The following is a 22,941-nucleotide window of genomic DNA, read 5'->3' as shown; positions in this document are numbered from 1 at the left end:
GCTGGCGGGCAGGTAGCCGCAGGGCTTAGCTGATGGGCAGCCTCTGAGCTGCTGCAAGGTCACCAGGGTGGTTTTCAAGCTAGATGTACCCTTCTGAGTGAATGTATTATAAAAGCAAGTTTAATCTACCTAAATATGGGGATGGGGCAGGAATCGCTGCTGCTTTTCCTCATGAAAACCTGGAGCCGGAGTTGGACAAGGTGGCCCAGCGCATCCCACCGCGAGTGAAGGTGGGGGTCCCGCGCTGCCTTCTCCGCTGCTCTTGCCCCGCGCTGAGCTGGTGCAGATCGTTGTGCTATCACAAAAATGACTCCTTTCTTCTTGTATTTTTCTGCTGGCTTAATGATCTAAATAAACTTCCTGAGTGGGCAACTCAGTACATGGAAGAAGAGGGGAGACAGACCATCAGGAAAAAGTCATTAGATCAGCTCAGCCTTGTTGTCTAGCGGTGCCCTGTGTCGCTTTTGAGATGAGTGAAGATGTTCCAAGCTTACACTGGAGTAACAAAAAGAAAAATTAGCTGAAATACAGCAATTTGTGCAAGAGGCTGCTTTATGTAATGAAAATACCTTCTAATTTCCAAGAAATACTTCACAAGTGTTTTTTTCCCTAACAACTGTACACATGTATTAATTAATCATGAGAAGGATATAAAATTCATATTAAGTGTTGATATAGACAAAAGAGAGAAATTAAAACCTAAGATCCCATCCACGGAAGATAATACAGGGTTTTTTCTCTTACGCACATTTGACTCTGTATATGCAAATAAAAACACAAGAGCTCTCTGGGTGTCTTAGTACTGGATAGGATTGCAGTTACAAATATTTTGATCTTAGTTGTCCTTGCTTTCTTCCCAACATAACTTCTTTCCAGACCATGAAAAATTTTCTGGGAATTAGTCGTAAGATCTTTCACCATAAAGTGATTTTTACTTTTGTTCTTATCTGCATTTTTGAGAGTAGTGTTAGACAAGTCAGTTTTGGTAACTGCCACAAGGTAATACAGATGGCTGAGCATGTGCAATGTCACGTTAATTCAGGGCCAGAAATCTATAGCCACTCTTACTTGATGAAGTATTATACAATACAACTGACTAACAACCTCACGCGTATCTGGTTTAACGGTTTGGTTTATAGAAGTATTTCTAAAATGATAGCGTTCATTGAGGGACACTTACATTCTTGTACTTTTATTTGTAGATGTCGGGAGATCAGCATGTTGATTGCTCTACTCAAGAGAGAGATGATGAAGATCACGATGATGTAGTTGATGCAAAGCCAGACAGAAGTAGCAGATTCTCACTTTTTGGAAAGTAAGTTACTACTTTTATTTCTGTTACTGTTGTATCAGCTGTCATACTACCCTTCTAATGGGATTTTGGTGTTCAGTTTGCTATGTCCACAATGTCATAGATGGTCTAGATAGGGAGATGGCTTATGTTGTATAGGTTTAATGTATCTGGTCTGTACTTTAAAGCATCTCTCTATAGTATCTCCCTATAGGGAGACCTGCAGTATCTCCCATAAGCTTTATTTGGTAGTCAAGAGACCACTAAGTTCATTTAGCATCAATTATAGTCCCTCATCTTAAACATTACCCTTTGGTGGAGCTGGGAATTAAATATGCCATTAATTATCTATTTTACTGCATTCAGCTCAGCTAATCTCCTGCATCATTGGAATCCCCTGCTGACTATTTAAGTTAGTTTAAAGCCTGGATGTGCCATCTATGTTGTAGCACAAAGAAGCCTCACTGAGTCTAGAGATGTAACCCATTACAGAATAAATTAAAAACCTTTCATTTTAAAACATAGTAGTCTCATTGAAGCATAAGCTTACTTTCATTAAATGTATAGGAAGCAAGAACTATGTACTGCTTGTCTGTACTCCTGAAAACACTAGATAAATGTGATTGAAAATGCAAAAGATGAAAAATGAACATGCAAAATTTACAAATACTACTGAATGTCAGCAAATGGCTACTTCACATTGTGAACTTCATGGATTTAGAGAGATTTTATTAGAGGTGTTTATTACAACGACAATTGTATTTACAGAGAAGTTTTGATTTTTTTTTGCTATTGGACATTCACATTCAAGTGAACAGTATAATTCAGAGAAAGTACATGGAGAATATAATTTTATTTTTGCTGCTTAGTATATGAGTCTAATGGGGGTAAAAATCTGTGAGAGAAGTGAAGATGCTTTAGTCTTAGAAGACTTTTGATGTGCTGTTAAGCAAATCACTTTACTTTCTCTGTCTCATTTTATCATTCCTCAAATATGTTTTATGATGTGTATGTGTATTATTAATTTTAATAGAATCATGTCATGCAAAATAGACAACGTAACGTTTGTTCCTAAATCTTGCCAAACATTTTTCAAAGGTCTCTTTTAAACTTTATAAAATGTGTGTTTTAATATCTGAATTGGTCTTCTTTATAAGAGGTGATATGCTAATACTATTATTAAATTATGCAACTCAAAGTTAATCATTCCTGAAGGAAAAGCAATAATCAGTATTTCTATCACTTTTTTCTATATGAAATTTTTCAAATAATTTGGCTGTGCCTCAGTTTGAGGCATTCATCTTTTGGGAACTCCTTGAAGATAAAATTTGAAACATTTTTCTTTGGAAGTAAAAAATTGCTCATATTAAATATGAGGTAATTGAGAAGATTTGACTTAGATTTTGTAGAAAAAAAATAAGTCTGAGAAATCTATCAGAGTTTCCTGAAGAAGGTGATGATTGCCTAAAGAGGAATGAGCTGGTTGACAACAAAGGTCTTAAAAATCCAAGCACAGTGACGAGGTCTTTGTCTTATAGAAACTAAAACTCTTTGGCCTGAAGGAAGATAGGAGGGGAATATGAGAGGATAAAGGAAGAAGGGATATGATCTAAAATCGTGACTGTAATGGAGGAGAAAGTGAATAGAGAATGATCGTTCCTTGTGCCTCACAGGAAATCTAGGGGACATCCAATGAAAAGTTCTTGCAGAAGGTTTAAAACACCTGGTAAGATGTACTTTTCACATAGTGCACAATGCAATTGTAGAAGTTAAAGTCACAATATATGCAGATGTCAAGATGTTAGATGAGTTCAGAAAAGATCAGATGTATTTGTGGAAGAAGAGTCCAATGGGAATATTGATGTTAAAATCTTTGGTGCAAGATGTTCCTAAATCAGGTTTCTGTGAGAATATATTCTGTATCCAATTTCTTTTGCTTGTTTTCTTAAAAATCATTACTAGTCAGTACCCGATATAGGCTAGATGTACTTTTAGTTGGAACCAGCATGGCTCTGTGTCTTGATTGCCAAGGCTTCATTTTGGCAACATGAAATTAGTACTTGTAAGATAAGATGTCTAGAAAGCTTTAGATTTAGACTACAATTTTATGGTCCCTTGTTTCATTTTAGTAACCCAGTTTTTACCAGCTGTGCAGTACTTTCAATGAAATTCTACATTATATTTCATTTATTATTGCTTAAAATATATAAGCTCAATAGGAAAACAAGTAACTTGTACTGTTAAATAAGCACATTAATTTTAATTTAAGAGAACAGAGCAGTGAGAAACTGAATTCAAAGCCGTGCAGAAAGACCAGCTGTTTCCAGTAGCTTCACAGCTCCAACTCACCATTCTCTGGCTGTGACTGGAGATTTATCTAGCAAGAGCAGTAAGTAGAAATAAGTGAAAATCTTCTTTGCTACGGCATATTTCTCGCTGAGAAGTCTGTGAGCCTGCTTTACCATGGAGGCCACAAGGCTCAGAACAAGCCTGTGGGCAGGTTCTTCTGGCTGCACCACAGTGTAGGGGAATTATCTTCTACGTATTTCCTTTTCTTTGAAAAAGTGCTAGTACTTAGTTAATGTTGGTGGGGAAAAACTGTTTGGAGGGGAAAAGATTTGAAAGTAAGTTAGTTTTGAATTAACATCTGCTGGTGGCGTTTGGTTTAGGGGTTTTTTTAGCCACTAGATGGCAGGAGGGCATCAATTTTGTTTACTGCAAAAATGTGGACAAAAATTAGGGAGAGTTGCAGTTGAGCAAAAACTTACATTTCAGAAAGCAGAAATACTAGGATACACTCTGGCAAGCCTGCACGCAACAAAATTTTAAAACATGGTTAAACAAAGATTGAGCTGAGGATTTCAAACATGTATTTTAAATCTTTATGTGATAGTTAGAAACTAATAGAATTTTTCCCACAGAAATTTTTCTTTTCTATGTTGTATGTGCTCCTGTTACACTTTCGAGGCTTTAAAAATAGTCTCACTTCTCCACAGGATGATTTAATATCTTCATTTGGTATCTTTTGTCTTTTATTGGGGAACTCTGCTAGGGAGATTGACAGCAGCAAATCCATTTTAGCATCCTGGAAACATAATGTAACATGAATCGGAATAAAATTGTGGTTCCATTGTATTAAGTAGAGATAAGATTTCTCTTACTCCTAATGAAAGTTGTTTTTTCTTAAAAAGCTGCATCTGAAAATTCCCAAGGCTTGGTAGACTCACACTTGCGCTGTCAATAATCATGACTGTGGGCTTCAGTGAAGAAGCATAATGCAGAAAAGAGTGGTTGTTAGTAGTTTCTAGGTACCAGTTTTATTCAAATTTAATTGTATAAATCAAATTTATACAATTGTCCTCTGGTTACTTTTATCTACACCAGCCCTACTGTCTTGTTTTACAGTCAGTATTCCCCTTCTCATCTGGAAACAGAAAACATAATTTAAATATATATTTAAGAATTCTTACAAATACCTAGTTACAATTGAAACTGTGATTCTGTAGTGCCCTTAATGCCGAAACATGAAATATATTGTAAGAAAATCCCACTGAGGAATTTGAGAGGCTTGTAGGGTACACTGCCATACAGTCACCAAGAGTACTTAAGCTCTTTAACACTGCAAACCCAAAATATCTGTAAGGTATTTATTTCTGCCAAGTCAGGCTACTATAAAGTTTGAGACTTTTCATTTTAATTAATTTGAAAGTTTGCTGGAAACATCAATGTGTATCTTGCCTTCTGTAGTTCAATAGTTACGATAGTTATATAGTTACAATATCTACCAGGTTTGTAAACTAGTGTTTAGATCAAAAAGATTCACAGATATATAGGTTTTCTTTTCATTTGTATGGTGTTTATTTGGGTTACAAGACATCAAAGTGGGGAAGCACAGATATTACCAAAGCTGTCTATTTTAACTTCATGACCCTTGTCTCGGTATAGCTGTGTTTTTCAAAATAAATAGCCTTGTCCTTCAAAGAATAAATATCCATTTTTGAGATTCAGCCTCGGCTGAACCTAAGCTTTGGAGCTGTAACAGGTGTGGAAAGTTGTCTTTGTTTCAGCTTTGCTCTTCTACTGTTCTGTCTTTTGAGGAGCTATTTTCCATCTACTTTTGATTACCAACAGCTTATTTTTATTTGGTTTGTAAGAAGCTGCTTTGTAGGTAGAACTTTATGAAGAACAGTTTCACAGTGATGCAGATTTTGTATTTTTGGGGCCATTTGAAAACACTGGACCTGATCTTACAAATTAATTGCTTGCTTTGTAGAAAAAGTACTACTGCTAGCACTGTATGCTTATGAAGAAAATGTATTGGCCTCCACTGCATGAATGTAAGCTGTTCCTGCCTTGAAATTAATGTGTTCAAATCCAGATGATGCCTTGAATGATACCTCATGTTCTTTACTATAACTTTTAAAGTTTTAAAATTAAAAATGCAGTTCTGTTACAGGTTTTTCAGTGACAAAATATTACAGACTTTTCAAAAATAAACATTGCTAAGAAAAGTGTCTCTTTTATCCTTAGATAGAATAAAAAGAGCAAGTTACTTTAAAACAAGTAACAGCCGATGAATCATTATCTGAAGTTAGGCTCTGGGCTGCAACTCAGAGGTCTGAAACGAACTCTTGGTGCAGCCTCTCATTTCCTTTATGTCTCTAAGCAAATCACTGTGTGCCTTAGTCTATCCTGTAAATGAGTGATGATCTTTCCTTTTACTATCCTAACTCCTAGCATAGTATAATTTTAATTTTGTTTGGAGTTTGTGGGTTCTGCTTTGCACAAGCTAAATATCAGGTTTTTTTCCCCCAAGGCGCTGAACATAAAATTTCAGAGGCAATAGGTTCTGGCAGCTATGGTCTGTTAAAGTTAATTCCTACAAAGACAATAAAGAGATTTTAACACAGAACAACAGGGATGTTTCATTTTTATTACTCTTTTAAGCCAGAGGTTGGTTTTTTATTTTTTGTTATTGCAGTTTTTGTTAGATCTGGAACTCAACTTCTGGAGAACACTGCAGGAGTATTTAACAATTAGTGAAAATTGTGGTCAGTACTTGCACTTTCCCTTGGACTCTCACTGGATGTACCATATAGGAAATGCCCAAGTATCTTGAAATAGTATCTAGTCTAAAGTGTAAGAACTCATTAATTCACAGTCAATATTTGTTTCCAGTATCCTTAGAGACTTTATCTTGTGAAGCACAGCAAATACTGGGTTATCCATGAACTGTATCTGTAGCAATCACAACAGTGAGTCAAGTATCCTAATTGCTTTTTAATGTAGTAATTTATTTCCTTCATTACAAGAAACTCTGGGCTGTCATCATACAAAATTTTGGAGGAAAGCTATTATGTAGTGTCATTTTTAAACTTTCAAAGGAATCAAAAACAAATTAAGCCAAATTTGTAATAAACCGAAACTGTTTAAGGGTAAATATATAGGAAATAGTTCTATGAATTAGAATACAGTTTTGTAAACTGTGCATGTTAATTTGCATTATTTTCTTAGAAATATTCATTGTGTAAATATTGTAATAATGGTGTATCAGGTTTTGAGAGAAGGAAGAAAGATGTATTACAAAGTGGAGTCTGCTGTTCCACCTCCATCTCAAGATCTGCTGTGTTTTCCTACACTCTTACATAGGAACAGTGATAGAATCAGAGCGATGGGAGCATGTTTTCCGCTTGTCAGCAAAGGTGGATCAGGCCTGCATGACCTCAGCTTGCAGGGTGATAGCTATGAGGGTTTGAATAGCCCCATAGAAAAGTCCAGCGTGACCCACTGCTGACACATGCGAATCTTTGGGCCTGAACACAGAGGGCATCCTGTTTCACTCTCCAATGTAACCCTGAGCATGGTGGGCTCCTAGCATTAGCAAAGAAGATTAGACTTGCTCTTGAGGACAAGCTGAAGCTGTTTTCAGATGCAGTGTGGAGTACCATTTGATGATGAGCCAAGGTACTGTAGAATGTTATTTATCTCCTTCCTTCTCTGCCACCTGTTTGGAAATCTCATGAATGAATACCCTAAAAGAGTTTAGTTTCAGTGCTTATAACCAGCTAATTATAACTCTACTGGCATTTTGCAATTGCTAATCCTAGTCAGTATTCTCTGAGAAATAGTATTTGGGGGGGATTGCTTTATTTTGCGTCATTTTCCAAGCAGTCCATATAGCAATATATATACCTATTAATTGTTCTTAGTACCTATGATAGATAAGAGAGGCTTCATCTTTTTTTTTTTTTCATATAATTGGCAGTTGCCTATGTACATTATACTACCTAGGATACGATCATGCAAGATTTCAGTTTCCAGAACACACACGGAAGGTATGTACGTGCAGGTTTTCTAGAAATGAGCAGAAAGCCTTTCAGCAAGAAATATTCTTTATTTATAAAATTTTACCTTTTTAATGTTATTTGAATATTATGTTGCATACAATATTGTGAGGCCTGCACAGCAGATACCATGCAGCTAATTAGGAAGCTGAAGATTAATTACAAATTGATGGTTGAGGTTAGAATTTAATCTGTTTTGGTCCTCTCTGCTGAAGGTGTTACTCCACAAGATTGTCATGTAGGCTGTAAATGATACTTAAAATATTAAGTGCACAAAGACTAGGATACTGCTACCTGGTTTTTTTTGCCTCTTGTCTTTTTCTAACTTGCGAAATGTGGACAATATTAGACATAATAGTCTGTGTTGAAACTTTTTTTACGAAGTGTAGCTGGCTTAGCCCCAGTGCACTTCGTCTGCTTCATTTGTATGTAATAAATAAAATTGCAGCCATGATTTTGATTTGGATTATGTTAAGGCCATCACTAACACATAGTTAAAAGGAGAGGAAGACATATTTAGATGTAACTATCAGAACTCCAAAGATATATATAATAAACAAAGTATGCCAGAAGTTGTAGTCTGAGGCTTGCTCTTTCCAACAGCTCAACTCCTTTCATTACACAGTGAGTTCCCAGTTGTCCTGGACTGGGTTTCTCTGTTTTCCAAGTTCTTAGAGAAGATCCTCCCTCCTACTTGGAGAAGGGTCTGAAACTAAAATGGGACAAAAAAGCTACAAGAGTAGCTCAGGGTCCGAAAAATGTCTTATAATGAGGGATTTAAAATGTATTTAGTTTCTCTAACTAAAGTTGAAAGATAATTTGCTTGCACTATACAAACATATAGTGTACTATACAAATATATAGGTGATGGAAGCTCAGAAGACAGGAGGCACTTTTTGTAAGCAAAGAATTCCTAAGTGGATCCATTGGATCCATAAATGGATCTTTTAAAAAAAAGTTGGGTAGAAATCTAAAAGATGTTCTGCAGATTAAGCAGAAGCTGCAGGTTTGTAGAAACTACTGAATAAAGGTTTGTGGCTTGCTTTGCAAGAGGTCAAATGAAAAGTGTGCTCACACTCAGGTGAGTCAGTTACTGCAGTTAGTACGTTGCAGCTCACTAGTTTATTTTGTTCATCTCTGAGACTGTTGCAGTTGTGAAGCTATGTGGTAGGTGAGGCCTTACTATGATTCAAGCTAATACACTTTGTGATTTCAGAGGAATATACAAATAGCCATTGCTGTAGTTCAGCTGAGTAGCTGCGATGTTCTAAGCTATGATATCTTGACTGTTAAGCCAAGGTCTCAGAGGCCTCTAGGGCTATAATATACTTTGGGGAAATGCCACATTCAGTGCACTGCAACCCTGTCATTTTTGCAGTTGATGTTAAATAATCATGCGCAGGCACTAGCAGTTTTATCTCTTCAGGGAAGCTAATGTGCGGTAACCAAAGATAGGAATTTGTTTCTGGACTGAGATCCACTGTAAACCTCCATATTGGATGGTAAGAATGCCTTTGTTTCAAGCATTTTTTTCCAGGAGGCACGTGGCAGTAAGCTACCTCACATGCTCTGGACCTAAACATTGTACAGATGTACAAAATAGTGGATTTTGAATTCATTCTCTAGTTTACTGTACACTTCTATCCTCTGGAAAGAAGCCATGAGATCTACAATTGTTTTATGAAATAAATTTTTCCATTTTGTAATGGAAAAACTGAGATCAAGAGATATGGAGTTACTTTCCTAAAGTCATTCAATAGCAGAAGCAGGATTCACACTCAGTTCTTTATCTAGAGCACAACTAAGTGGCTCTTAGCGGGTAACAGAACATAACTCCCCAATTGAGCATTTTGGTTTGTTTAATACTTTTCATTAATTTAACTGAACAGAGCATAGCTAGCATATAATCATAATAAATATTTTTATGGCTTGTGTTCTACTGTTGGATATAGCATGCTACAGGAAACTTAGGGAAATGCTAGGATTTCTTTAAAAAAAATAAAGCATTTTATTTTGCGAATTTTCTGCAAAATCTGTAACAGCACTGCTACATATGTCATAGTAAGAACAAAAGTAGGTTTTTAATATGATGCTGTTTTATTGCGTGAATGAACTCAGTCCTGTCTTGGGCAAAGAATTTGTTAATGATAGCTTAGGTCCTTTCCAGCTCTATTATTATCTTTGTAAATACAAGGAAATAATGCCATTGTTTACCTAATTCCTTTCTTTCAAGACTGCTACAGCAACATTTTCCTTGCAAAATTAGTGTGTTTACAGTTAGAAGGAGGGCTTGGGACATGGGTGTCCAAAGAAGCAAGAGGTACTGTCTCCATTAGCTTCCTAGTTTCAGGTTCATTCAAGAAAAAGGCTTTGCTTCTGGTGACTTTTAAACTGGCTTTGTTTATCACCTTACAATCTAATTCCAAAGATGTCCTTAAGAAGTCATGAACTAATTGGCAGTTCAAAAAGAAGCTGGAGGCTAAATAATTACTATGGCCCCGATCTTGAGAACAGTTACAAACAGGCATTATTTTACTGCCTGAGTAGTCCTGTTGCTTTTAGTAGGCCTGCTCCCAGGAGGAAGGTGGGGTGCGATCGCTAGGGGCTGTGGTGTTCGAGTAAGCACACTTGCCATTTCCCTTTATTCCACCTCTTCCCAAAAATGACTTTCAAGGTCTCTGCACTTTGGCAGAGTAGAATATGAAAGTGCAAGGGTTGCACAGACTTTATATGTCATTGATAAATACGAACTTTAGACTCCAGTATTATCAGTTTGGCATGTTTCACCATAATTTAAAATTTCTTTAACAGACAAAACAAGACCATTAGAGGGAACAGAAATCTAGGACCGTTTGACTGGGTTTTGTGTTTTAATGTTCTTGGGGGGGGGTTGTATTGTATTGTTTATGTTTGCTATTCTAAATGGTAGCTGTCAGTTTTCATGACTTTTGTGTAAGACATCTCATTGCCATAGTAAGCAATATAGGTGAAATAATGTTTACATGCTTTTTGGGGAACTTTTATGTTCAGTTTTCTAGGACTACTTTTCTTCTCTCTTCTAAATGAATACTTTCTATTATGTTGAAAAGATTCTGACTTTAATATTAGAAATTCTTTAAATTTTCTTTTGACATTTATCTGGAGCATATTTAAAATTAGCCTTCTAAAGACTGGTTATTTTGTTGGTGCTAGTCTATCAAAGTCAGCAGTCATTTGCTAGTAACTTTCAGTAGGGAAATTGAAAGTGTGCAATATTTACTTGAACTTCCTCCTATATAAATAGTATCGCCCCTTTTCCTCGGGAGATCTTTGCTTCAACTATTAAGCTGTTTTTCAGTTTATCTACTGGCACATAATTTGGAAGCCTGAGTAACCTTTGTTTAAAAAAAGATTGTGAGGGATAATATTTATTTTCTTGGTTTACAATTATATTTAACCTCTTTCAAAAGAGTCCTTGGTAAGGTGTTACCTGTCTGAAAAAAGAGAGATGGAAATTGCACCTGCCATTGGAGTATATTCAGGAGAAAAGGTTTGTGAGCCCATAGCATGTGACAGTCAGGTTGGAAACAGAATTGAGATCTCTCAAATGCCAATGTCTTCTGCAGTGGCTCCTGTTAGTGTTTATCGTAGGCTTCACTTAGTATTCTAGCATGCTGCCTTCTTAATGTGTGGCCCAGGATCACACACCATCAAATGCCATGTAATACAGTTTTATTTGGTCTAGCCCTTATGGTTAATGCTTAGTCCTTATCCCATATAATTTATGCTTTCTGATTTTTAACGGTAAAGGAATATTCATTTTTATAAAAGACAATTCAAGTAGTGACACATTCTTCTTGTCCAGAAATGTTGCTGCTCTGCCAACCTGATGCAATATTAATGGAAAAAGGCAGCAGGATAATCTATTACTTGCATGCATCTCTAAATCTCCATGACAATTTACCAAAACGGATCTGACAAAGAACAAAGACTCTGCCTTAAAGAACTTAAGATCTAAAAAGCTCTAGTCAGATTTAACAAGCGTCTTTTGCTTGTTATTGCCAATAGGTTTCAAGAGAAAAAAATTCAAAGAGGGGGAAGTGTACAGTAATTAGAGGTGTACTAAATATGGTGAAATTAGACTGGATAAAAGTATTAAAGCTGCATAAAAGTATTAAAGCTAGCAGTTTGGAGAGAAGGTTATGTAGGAGTAAGACATACTAATGCATGATCATCAGAAAGCATCAGACGTATGAATAGACCACTAATTATTGAGACTAAGGGAGAAACATAGAACAAAATATTGAACCTTGATTTGCCTAATTTATGAATTTTGTTTTCTGTCTTCACTTCTTTTGGAAGAATAACTCTGAATTGGTCTCCAGCACACTCAGTTTTACAACACATAGCTTGGTGATGCTTTGTGTATTCAGACACAATCCTCTCTGCATTTTCATTGTTTCCTGTCTATCCTTTAACTACTTATTTAAAAAAAAAAAATAATCCAATCCAGGATTTTCCCCCTGGAGCACAAACATAGCACTTGTGATGAGCGGTAGTCACAAACATCATTTCTACTGTGCATGCAATAATGGAAGGAGTCGGGGTTTTTAGACAGAAAGAGCAGCACAGAGCCACACAAACTGCACAAAATTAAATCAGCAATATAGGCTATGTAAGTTTCTTCAGAGGTCTTAAAACTAATGTATTGTCCCGTACACTTACTTTACAGTATTGTAACTCATTGGGGAATTTATTCAAATGAAGCCTTTAAAGAGGTTCCAGAATGTAAAAGTCTTGCGGGAAACATCTCAGTTGTTTGCATTAGAATAAAGAGCATTGCAGTTTTAAGATACCTCACATCCCACAACATTAAGTGTATGAAAGTTCTGATGGATGTTGATCGATTACCTGAGAAGCTTTGTACTATGGACTTTGTCACTGTACCACTGCTATAATCTTCTTGCCTGGACTCAACAGAAAGGCTGACAATGTGATGGAAACTAGAATAAAACTATTCTCCAATGCCGAAAAGCGTGGGGACTCCAGAAGGGATCCTGAGATGATGTGTTCTGTAAAGATAGCATGTTTTTTAAGGCAAATTTTCTTTTTATCAGTCATTCAAAAATGATATATGATTGCACATTGTATTAAAGAAGCATGCCAGAGTAAAAACGATCACAATGTTCTGTGATATTCCTTATCAAGTAAAGCCCAAATTTACTGAACTTCATAGAGCAAGAGTAAGACAGAGTTCTCTTCTTTTGTGTGTGTACTTTGAATAGAAACGAATGTAATCAGTTTAGCCTTTTCCACCCACCTCTGAATGTCAACTTCCTTAAATTGAATAGTATCGTGTCTACTTACATTACATTTCTCTGCTTACACTTTTCAGTACAACAACAAAAGTCCCTAACTTTCCTGGGAGAGAAAGGGACTATAGCTGTTTTTAAAGCCCGGATATCCCTCTGTAATATCATTTTGATTAACACATTAATTTCCTCTTAGAAAAGCAAACAAACGGGAAAAAAACAAACAGGAGACTCCTCCCATCCTGTGACTGGGAAGTCATGATCATGGAAGTTGTCTTTATTCATCTAATCCTCTGCCCATAAGACTATTTAAGGGACTGTTCTTTTCCAGGGAGAGCTGTTTCTTCTGTGTGCTAAGTGTCACATTGCTTTTAAGGCCAAACAGCTCATATTTTCAGAAGAGCTCTATTGTCTTTCGGTTACTGTAATCCTCTTTTTAATCATCCACTCTTCTTTTGAGAACTTTCCCTGCATTATGCTGGTACTGTTCCAAAGGGAATCTATATAGTTATAGCAGACCAGCTTTCTTGGTGCAGAAGGTTTTTTACAGTCACTGGCCTTTACACCTTGCACAAAAGTAGGCAATACCACGCTACACAGCTGACATTAATTATGTAATGTGATGGAAAGTGAAGACCCTCCCCATGGAAATATGTCACACTACACTTGAAATTAAGCAGCTGGTTCTCACTGAAACACTTGTTAGCCTGGAGGGCTGGCAGACCTGAGCCCAAGAGCTTGGCTGTAGCAGGTGGGAGAGATAATGAGAGACTGCAACACTCAAGGAAGCCATTCTCCTGCACATGGATTCTTAGTATGTTGGTATGTCATACTAATATACGGTAGCAAAGAAAGTGCAGGGAGATGCCAGTAGAAAGGAAGCCAAAGGAGAGGAAATCTCAGCTGCTAAGAGACACTGCTTTCAATAACATTGTTATTGAAAATAATCTTTAGGTATAGTTAAATGTTAACAGTGATATTTTTATTCTTAAATCTTTATATCTGTACATACTGAAATCATCATTTACCCAGAGTGTAACAGAAAAGAAAGTTTGTTGTGATAAGTAGCAGTCCTTTAGACAACCAAGTTCACTACTGGTGCAAGTGATGTATCTCCATTGACTTTGACAGAATTTTAGCCACTCAGGGTGATAAGAAATTTGGCCTTTGCTACTTAAAAGTTCAATTACAAAATGATAAATTGTATGGGTAACTTTAATTTTATATTTGAAAAGTGAGAAGTTGATAATAATGATTTTCCCGGGGTTGACGCCGATTGAGTCTAGACTTAATGAAATCACATTCCCAGACATACTGTTGTCAAGCCTAAGGCCTGGATTTAGAGACACAGCAAGGGTGAAAATGTGTAAGCTATATGAGGGTGCCAGAGTGGAGTTTCAATTTAGCTGAACTTTTGACCGAAGGGACAGACATGAAATACGTGAGAGCACTGATAGGAAGAATATTTCTGTCTAAGGGAAAGATCAGTGGCCACTAGTGGAGTGAGGAGTTATGGCACAGTTGTAATTAAAAGCTGAAGAAAGAGTAAACAGTCGTAAAATTCAAGTTGCTATTTAGTCTGGGCATGTTTGAATCCCAAAAGAGGGAAATTAAAGACATTGGATGTCAGAGAAGCGGAATGAAATAAAACTGAAGGCAAATAGTTTAAAACGTTTTATAACAGCACATAGCTAACCTGTGGAAACCCTTTCGGAAGATACGGTGATTAGAAAGCTTAGTAAGAACAACAGCAGTAAACATTTGTATTAACATGTGTCCAGTTCAAAGCTTAGACAATAAAAATTTAGGTGGAAAGCTTTAGGCTTTCAGTCATAAGCCAGCCTGTCACTGATAGGGCATTTCCCTTAAGGACTGATTATTACATATTTATTACTTTATTATTCATTATTACAAGGTCTGATTTAGCTTGTTGAAACTGAAGAGTTGGATCTTATATCATTTTAGTCCAGTCAGGCAATTCCTGTATTGCGCTATGTTGGCACAGAAAACAGAATCTTAAAAAAAACAATTTCCCTCTGGACTGCAGGCCCAGGATATGTGTACTACATGACCTTTGCTTCCTTATTCATTCAGTTTGGACAGATACCAAAAGATTTCTGGAACTTTTTGTTGTCTGCCAGTAAAAAAATGATAGGCGTAACCCTACAAAGCATGCTGTGGTTGCTTATTATCTCATTAGCCTGTTCAGCTTGGAAGGAATCATTAGAACAAAACCATACTGTCTTCCGTACAGGAATGGGGAAATTATAGTTGTGCGTGCTACCATGCTGACAAGGCTTGTCTGTGACATTTGACATTGACTGGCATAGAGCTTCTGGCATACTTTTGGCAATACCAGCAGTAGTAGCTACATCCCGTCAACTCCCAAGTATTTCTGCATGAATGAGTGCAAGCTATTGAACTCGGAAGTGAAGTGGTTTCAGAGAAGTTGTGTGGCTACGTTATTATGCCACTTAACCCCAGCTGCTATTTTCAGTGAGGCTTTTTGTGGGGTAATATGGCTGCATGACTTCTGGACTAGAATTAGATCACTTCCAGCATTTTAGGAGAGCAGACAGTGCAAATATGATACCGTACTGTGGGTCCACTCATGTGGATCTGTCCCGAGTGCTCACAACTGTTCATGGGTTGGACATAAACAGAAATTTGTGTACAATCCCCTTGAAAATATCCTGTTGTGTGTAACAGCCACTGTTAGTCATACAGCTTTTTCAGGAAGTCAGAGAAACCAGATAAATCTGTCGAAACTTGGATCCAGTGTGGACTGAGGAAATTAGGCTCTTCATCGACCTGAATGGTTATTTGTTGTTTTGAAATTTCTTTTTCTCTCTTTGCCAGAGAGCTGTCTAGTGATGTAGGACTAGGGGGAATTTTAGGCTAAAATAAGAATCCAAGATCTCTTTGAAAGTCAAATGTAATATTAACATCATACAGCTGTGGATAATTCTTTAAAATGGTTAAAATCTTTTCTTGAGGCAAAGCATATTTAATTATTGCTCCCAGAGCCCTCAAGAAGCAGTATGCAAGGAGAATACCAATACTTGCGATTTGCCAGAAAAAAATGTACTTCCAGAGTATCAGACAAAATCCTCGAGTAGATATGATTCAATATCTTGTTTTGTAGTCTCTAAGAGAAGTCTAAGAGAGGAGATTATATTAGGATGGTCACGTGTAAAAAGAGTACGGAGAAAGCCTGCCAGGTGCAGTATTTAATTTGGCCCTTTATAGCAGAGGACACTCAAAGATAGGAAAAAGCTCTTTTAAAATTGAATTGCACTAGCATTTAAACACGATGAATCATCTAGAGAAGGTTTGTTATAGTGTCCAATTGTTATAGTGTCCAATTTATTACTAAAACGTAGTTTTAGTAATAAAAAAGAGGACACTTAAAGCTAAAAGACAACAATTGTTAAATCAGGAAGGTAAGAAAGTAGATTACCTAAACAACATTTAATCAATTTGCAGCAATCTCATGTCTACAGGCTATTATCAAAGCAAATACCTTAGTAATTCTTTAGAAAGATGTCAGAGTGAGAGTAGTGAAAGTACTTAAATTAATTGAGATTATGGGAAAAATCTAATTTTGTTAAAAACAAACTGTATTATACAGTTATTTGTGCTGTGAAAGTAGGTTATGTTTTCCTCTCAGACATCAGCAATAAATACTATTGGAAGCAGGATGCTGGACCAAATAAGTAAGAGAGGGTGCTGATAACTTCTTCTGCCCTTTCCTGAGCATTGTTTCTAACTGGGCTTGCTTCACAGCTTGGTTCTGAGGTTGAATCAGACCGTTTATAGGCTCTCACTGGCTTCAGTTCTGCTCGAGGAGATCTTACCAACATCTGAAGCCACCTGCTTGGACCAAAAAGTCCACCTCTAAGAGCAAGTACTGTAGAGTTCCTCATGCCTATACTTCAGGTGTGCATGCTGGTTGTAATTGATTTGTTCTTAATACTTCATTTAGAATACATTGGTGAGTAGTGTCTGTGCTATCCCTTTGCATCTCTTTCTAATCCAATCTAAGACTCCTGTACATAGCAGAAAGGTCAGTACAGAGTCATATACGCAGAGAACATTTATAGCTTGTTTTGTTTCGTTTTGTTTTGTTTTTGAAGTGAGGTTCAGGTATTGATGATTACACTAAAATGTGCTTAGTTTTTTGCATAGGTTCAGACTGCTGTTTGGCAGACCAAATTAACACATGACCTGTTCACATCTATAACCTTTATCAGTAGAAACTACCTACTGCTTAGTCTTAATCTTCGGAGAATTTAGGGATGATGGTGATTCAGTAAACAAATCCTATCACGCCATTGGGTAAACTGCGTATCTTCTTGTGCTTGGAATAGTTATTAAGAGAAATCTGTCTGTCCTTCCATGAATTACTTATACTAAAAGTAAAATATGCCCAGAACCATAGTTTGCAAAAGGTTACTGCCAGCCTGACTTCATGTTTAGGCCATATGAAGGACAAAAACAAACATTATAGAAGAAAAAACATTGGGTAGGACTGCCCGGATGGTTTGAATTAAGATAAATAGACACACTGCATGTGACTGGCCACTAACAATAATTTCATTTGGTTCACCTAGAAAAAAGAAGAATGGAGAAGAAGAACAGCCAAAGTCCTCTCTCAGTAATCAGTACCGAATTGTTACACCCACATTCCAGTACAATATGGACTACAAGAAAGTTGGCAAATGTATTATTATAAACAACAAAAATTTTGAAGACAAAACAGGTAATGTTCTTCCTTTGATGATACTCATTACAGACTTTAGAATTTTTATTCTTTCATTAATCCGTAAGCATTTTATCTTTAGGACATGGAATTTTAATGAATTTTTTTTTTTTGAGAAATAGTTGTTCCTACAATTTATTCCTGTTCTTTAACGCTTATATTAGAGCAGCTCTTTGCAGCTTCTTTGCAGTATATGTTTCAAAGAGCATGTCACCTTACTCTACCAACTTCAAACTAAACCTTTGTTCCAGAGTTTAAGGCTGTGTTGTTAAAATTTGAATTTTGGCATCTGCAGCCCATGTTATAACTTCTCTGTCCCTGAACTACAGCTATTAGCTGTGCTCTGTTCACACTCCTGCATTTAACTTTTCACCGTGTACGGTTTCAAAGCAGACAGATACTTGTGTTATAGTCAACTTTATAGGTCTTTTCCTATATGCTTGGCAAACAAACTAAATGAAGTGTTTACTCCAAAAAATTTACATCAGGTTTTTTTATGTGGGTATCATAGGGACTCTTTTCAACAGTTTTTCCTTGGGGTGCTTTATGCATATATTACATTGCATAACCAAAAGGAGATAGGTCCTATGTTGCAAGGTGCTGGAGGCATGCCAACGTTTTTCAGGATAAGATACGTGTTAACATTGAACCTTGCATTGTTTTGCGTTAAAACAAATCTCACAATTTGTTCTCAATAACTGAGAATGATGTTAGAGGATTGTTTTAAAATCATGTCACCATGACATTGTTTAGGTTTATTAATTACAAACCTAAAAATTTACCTTTGAACACGTGAATTATTTTGAATTGTGTAATGTGCAATCAACCATGTTCTTTGTTTTCTGGCAGGAATGGGTACACGCAATGGCACTGATAAAGATGCTGGAGATCTAGCTAAGAGTTTTAGAAACTTAGGTTTTGAGGTTTGCACATACAATGACCGAAGCCGTAATGATATGGAAAAATTACTGAAGCAAGGTAAAAATCTAGAATCATAGAATAATTTAGAGTGGAAAAGACCTCTGGAAGTCACCAAATCTACCCCCTGCTCAAGGCAGGTCAAATTAGAACAGATTGCTTAGGCCCCGCTACATGCAATTTTCTATACAGAAGGATTCAGTTTCTGAATGGATTAGGCTTAATTCCCCACCTCTTCCTCCAACGTCAATTCAGAAATACACAGTTTTCTTGTCATATTAGGTGAACCACCTGTCCTGTGTATTAGATGAAGAGCCTTATCATACTAGATAAAGGGTCCAGCCTGTTGACTCCAGTGGGCTAGACTCAGAGTCAAGTGAAGGATGCGTTCATGTATTCAAGGTACTCATCAGGTTACGAAAAAGTGGGTTGTGTCATCTTTATCCACTCCTTCTTATGCCTTCCATTAAAGGCCCAATGTATATTTAGTCTCAGAAAAATGTGTTTGCTAAACATAATTTTCATTTAAAATGTTGCTTCCTTTTGGCTAAGAAGTATTTGATTTGTAGCTGCTGAGGAGAATCACAGTGATGCCGCTTGTTTTGCCTGTATCCTTCTAAGCCATGGGGAAGAAGGCCTCATCTATGGCACTGACGGACCCATGGCTATCAAGAGTTTGACTGCGCTGTTCAGAGGAGACAAGTGTAAAAGCCTTATAGGCAAACCCAAATTATTTTTCATTCAGGTAATAGCCCTAATGCAAATATAGTATCCTACTGCTGCAATGGGGAAAACATGCTATGTTGGTTGTCTGCTCTACAAGAGCCCTGTAGGTTAACTTACTGAATTTTGCTGGAGGTTTTGTGAAAAAATATGTTGAGAGAAGTTGACTATGGGTGACTTGTATTGTTCGTTTTTAAAAGATAATTTATATACAAGATTCACAGATGTCAAGAACATACTGTCATTGTAATTTTGTACATGGTTTCTCTTTGTGCTTGGTAATATATGAACTTCAAAGCAGAAAGATAAACTCCCTCTTGTGCAGGCAGAGCTGAGGACAGTGTGTGATTATCAATAGAAATAGTACTGTCCAGGTATCTTTGAATAAAGGCTGTCTCTGCAAATTACTGCATTCTGCTAAAAGAAATATTTTTTCTCTCTCTCAGTAGCCTAAAAATTTATATTGCATTATTGCACTAGCATATAATTAATTGTATATTACTTAAGCTTTTAAAGACAGCTGTTTCAAACAGTGTTAACTGACATACCATGAGTCTGAATTCTCTTTTTTGTCGTAGTATTATATACGTATGGGAGTTGCAGCAGATGTGTTTTTCCCTAGGCTGTTCCATCAATTAATCCTCAACCTCAAAGTGAAAACTGTGTCTATTTTAGACTCTTCATACTACTAAAGTGATCTTTCTTTTAATTATAAGTTTGGAATGGGTACTTTGTTGCCTTTAAAATTATCTTAATAAAGGCAACCAAGTCGTGTTATATAAGCCCATCAGACTGCTATTTTTTTGCAAGAGCTGTCAGTCAAAGCTACTGATCAGGAGTTGAAACATACCACCCTGGACTGTGGTCCCAATGTGCCCTTTAGCTAAACCACATGATTAAGAGGAAATTAAAAATAAAAGAGAGAAATGGAAAAATGTTAAAAATGCGATATACTTGAAATGGGTGGTCAAACACTGGAACAGGTTGCCCAGATTGTAGAGTCTCCATCTGTGAAGATATTCCAAACCCAACTGGACATGGTCCTGGACATCTGCTGTAGCTGTCCCTGCTTGAGAAGGGGGATTGGACTAGGTGATCTTGGGATGTAATTTTGTTATTCTGTGAAATGTAGTGCTACAGCAGTGCATGTCAGGAACCAAAGACAATATGTAGTCCCCTGTAAAGAAAATGTCCGGAAGTCATGCTGCACAAGACATTATGTAATAATTGAGTGCTGTGGATGACTCTAGACTAGTAAAATGAATCATGGTTATAATAAGCTAATGCTGACTTGGCATTTTGACAATCCACTGAGATCTGCAGCCTGCAACACCATTACCTCCCTTTACTGTATGGGATGTATATTTTAAAATGGGTAAGCTAGCAACTTTATCACTGAACAATTAGATGTCCCCCAGAATTGCATTTCTGCTTCTAATACATGCAAAGTACTGCTTAAAAATGTATCCATTAAAAAATGTTAATGAATACTTATAATACCTTGTTTCTCCTTATTGGACAAGTTCTCTTTGTCTTCACTGCTTTCAGGCATGCAGAGGCTCTGAATTTGATGAAGGTATACAAACTGACTCTGGACCCGCAAATGACACTCTGGAAACAGATGCCAATCCGAGATACAAACTCCCAGTAGAAGCAGATTTTCTGTTTGCGTATTCCACGGTGCCAGGTAAAGAAAAGGGGTCAGGGCAGGGATAGAAGCCTAAAAACTTATCACCCATATTGACTTGATTGTAGACTGACCCTCATTGATAATACATTGTACATTGATGGACAAAACACTAAGGCCCAGCTATGTTGGGCCAGTGTGTTGTATCCACCCCTTTTACACTAGCTATAGCAGAAACAGGAGAAAGCCCAGTTTTGGCAGGTGAGAAAACACAGACGTTACAAGTGGCAAAGGCAGTACTATTTTCTGGGAATCCTGCCCTTCCATGTCCCAGTTTAGTGAGTATGTTGAATATGTGATGAAGGCAGGAAGAGGAACAGTTACAGCTGTTCTTGGAGAGAGAAAACATGAAATCTTACTTCTTGCAGTTTCTCAAATGCAGAAATATAAAATGGTACTTTAGTAGTGTGAGGTTTGGAGGGTTAATGCACATTATTCTCCACTTTAATGAAGTAGGATATGTGACACAATGATAAGAATTAAACTTTCTGTGTGTGCATTGTTACTCTTTGCACAGAATCTTTCACACAAATTGGTACGTATCTCTCTGCCATTCCATTCTTCAGCACAAGATAATAAGAAAAAAGAGGAAAAATAACCCCTTGTACTTTCTTATCTGTCTTTCTGTAAGGTTATTACTCCTGGAGGAATCCTGGAAGAGGCTCCTGGTTTGTGCAGTCTCTGTGCTCTGTGCTAAATGAGCATGGAAAACAACTTGAGATCATGCAGATCCTCACACGGGTCAACTATGTGGTTGCGACAAATTTTGAATCACAGTCTGATGATCCACGCTTCAGTGAGAAGAAGCAGATTCCCTGCGTGGTCTCTATGCTCACTAAGGAACTTTACTTCTGAAAGTGTATTTTAATGCAGCCAGTGGTGAAAGATCAGGATATGGTTTTGGGTGCAGATTTGGTTATAAACTGGAGTAACACATTTTTAATAACAGAAATGTAATTACACTAGATTTTTATATTGTATAAGCTGTGATGTCCATCTGGTGGATGGACAATATGCAAGATTTTAAAGAAGAAATAAATGCTGTCGGCCAACCTGACAGCTAATACTAATTACTGTATCTTGATTTCCCTTAGTGTGGCTGTCATGATTCTATGGCTACTGAAGATGTTCTGAGAGTAGCTGACCCATAAAGGTTTATTCCAGAAAACAGATTGTAAATTAAGATCAAAAAAATTAAATCGTGAGATTCCATCTTTTCTTTCACTGCTAGCTCATGGAACCATAACTTCCTCGGAAATTTGCAAAGACCATCATATTATGGGTATGTCCAGTGATGAAACAGTTTGTAGCTACTTAAAAGGGTGTTTCTTAGTCTAATATATTCATTTCCTTTTTATGAACATTATTAATGAAGACTAGTGGTTGCTCTGTGCTTAATCTGGAAGTCAATTTACTTAGTTACCACTCTAGCATAAGATGGATAAATGAAAAATCAGTATTTGTAGATGATTTACCTGAATAGTATGGAAATTAAAAAATAGAAAAATCAAAATGAAAATCTTTGTAAAAGATAGGCAAACTGTAATTGGATGATGCCTTATTGAAGCACCATTGTAAAGATTTTTGTCTTGCAAATGACAATTAACTGATAGAATGGCCTGAAACAGTGGTATTGCAGTTTTTCTGCTTGCAGAAATAAAAGTGTCTGCTTGTTGATTCAGAAGTTTTGAACCAACAGACAGTGAATGCCAAGGGTATGTTATAAAACATTAAAATTTAATGTTGAAATGATAGAATTATATGTTCCAATAACAAATGTATGTTTAGATATAGCTTCTATTTGTGAGGAATTTTGCCAAGACTTACTTGAATCCGAAACCAGAAGTGCCTTTTTAGCTACTGTATGGTCTTGATTTTGTATTTTGGAGTTATGTCAGTGATGTTTATATTCCTACTTTTTATAT

General features: G+C 36.7%; 1 protein-coding gene across 1 annotated transcript; it reads left to right on the top strand.

The window, feature by feature from the left end:
* Positions 1-1,202: 1,202 nt before the first annotated feature.
* CASP7 (caspase 7, apoptosis-related cysteine peptidase) lies at positions 1,203-21,992 on the top strand. Its single transcript, XM_009580234.1, has 6 exons — positions 1,203-1,315; positions 17,540-17,688; positions 18,538-18,666; positions 19,176-19,351; positions 20,878-21,016; positions 21,648-21,992. Exons 1-6 carry the CDS (start codon positions 1,203-1,205, stop codon positions 21,869-21,871), a joined length of 930 nt encoding a protein of 309 aa, XP_009578529.1. The 3' UTR covers positions 21,872-21,992.
* The last annotated feature ends 949 nt before the right edge of the window (positions 21,993-22,941 follow it).

The sequence above is a fragment of the Fulmarus glacialis genome, unplaced genomic scaffold, assembly GCF_000690835.1.
Source record: "Fulmarus glacialis isolate BGI_N327 unplaced genomic scaffold, ASM69083v1 Scaffold22116, whole genome shotgun sequence".
Classification (NCBI taxonomy): domain Eukaryota; kingdom Metazoa; phylum Chordata; class Aves; order Procellariiformes; family Procellariidae; genus Fulmarus; species Fulmarus glacialis.
Note: the sequence above shows the minus strand (reverse complement) of the source record. Positions and strands in the feature narration are given on the sequence as shown.

What these genes read in the sequence shown, in the direction of transcription:
- CASP7 (XM_009580234.1), top strand. Translation starts at nt 1,203, where the DNA reads ATGTCGGGAGATCAGCATGTTGATTGCTCTACTCAAGAGAGAGATGAT. An exon ending in CCAAATTATTTTTCATTCAG is followed by an intron (nt 19,352 to 20,877) that starts GTAATAGCCCTA and finishes CACTGCTTTCAG; the next exon opens with GCATGCAGAGGCTCTGAATT. An exon ending in TGCGTATTCCACGGTGCCAG is followed by an intron (nt 21,017 to 21,647) that starts GTAAAGAAAAGG and finishes TCTTTCTGTAAG; the next exon opens with GTTATTACTCCTGGAGGAAT.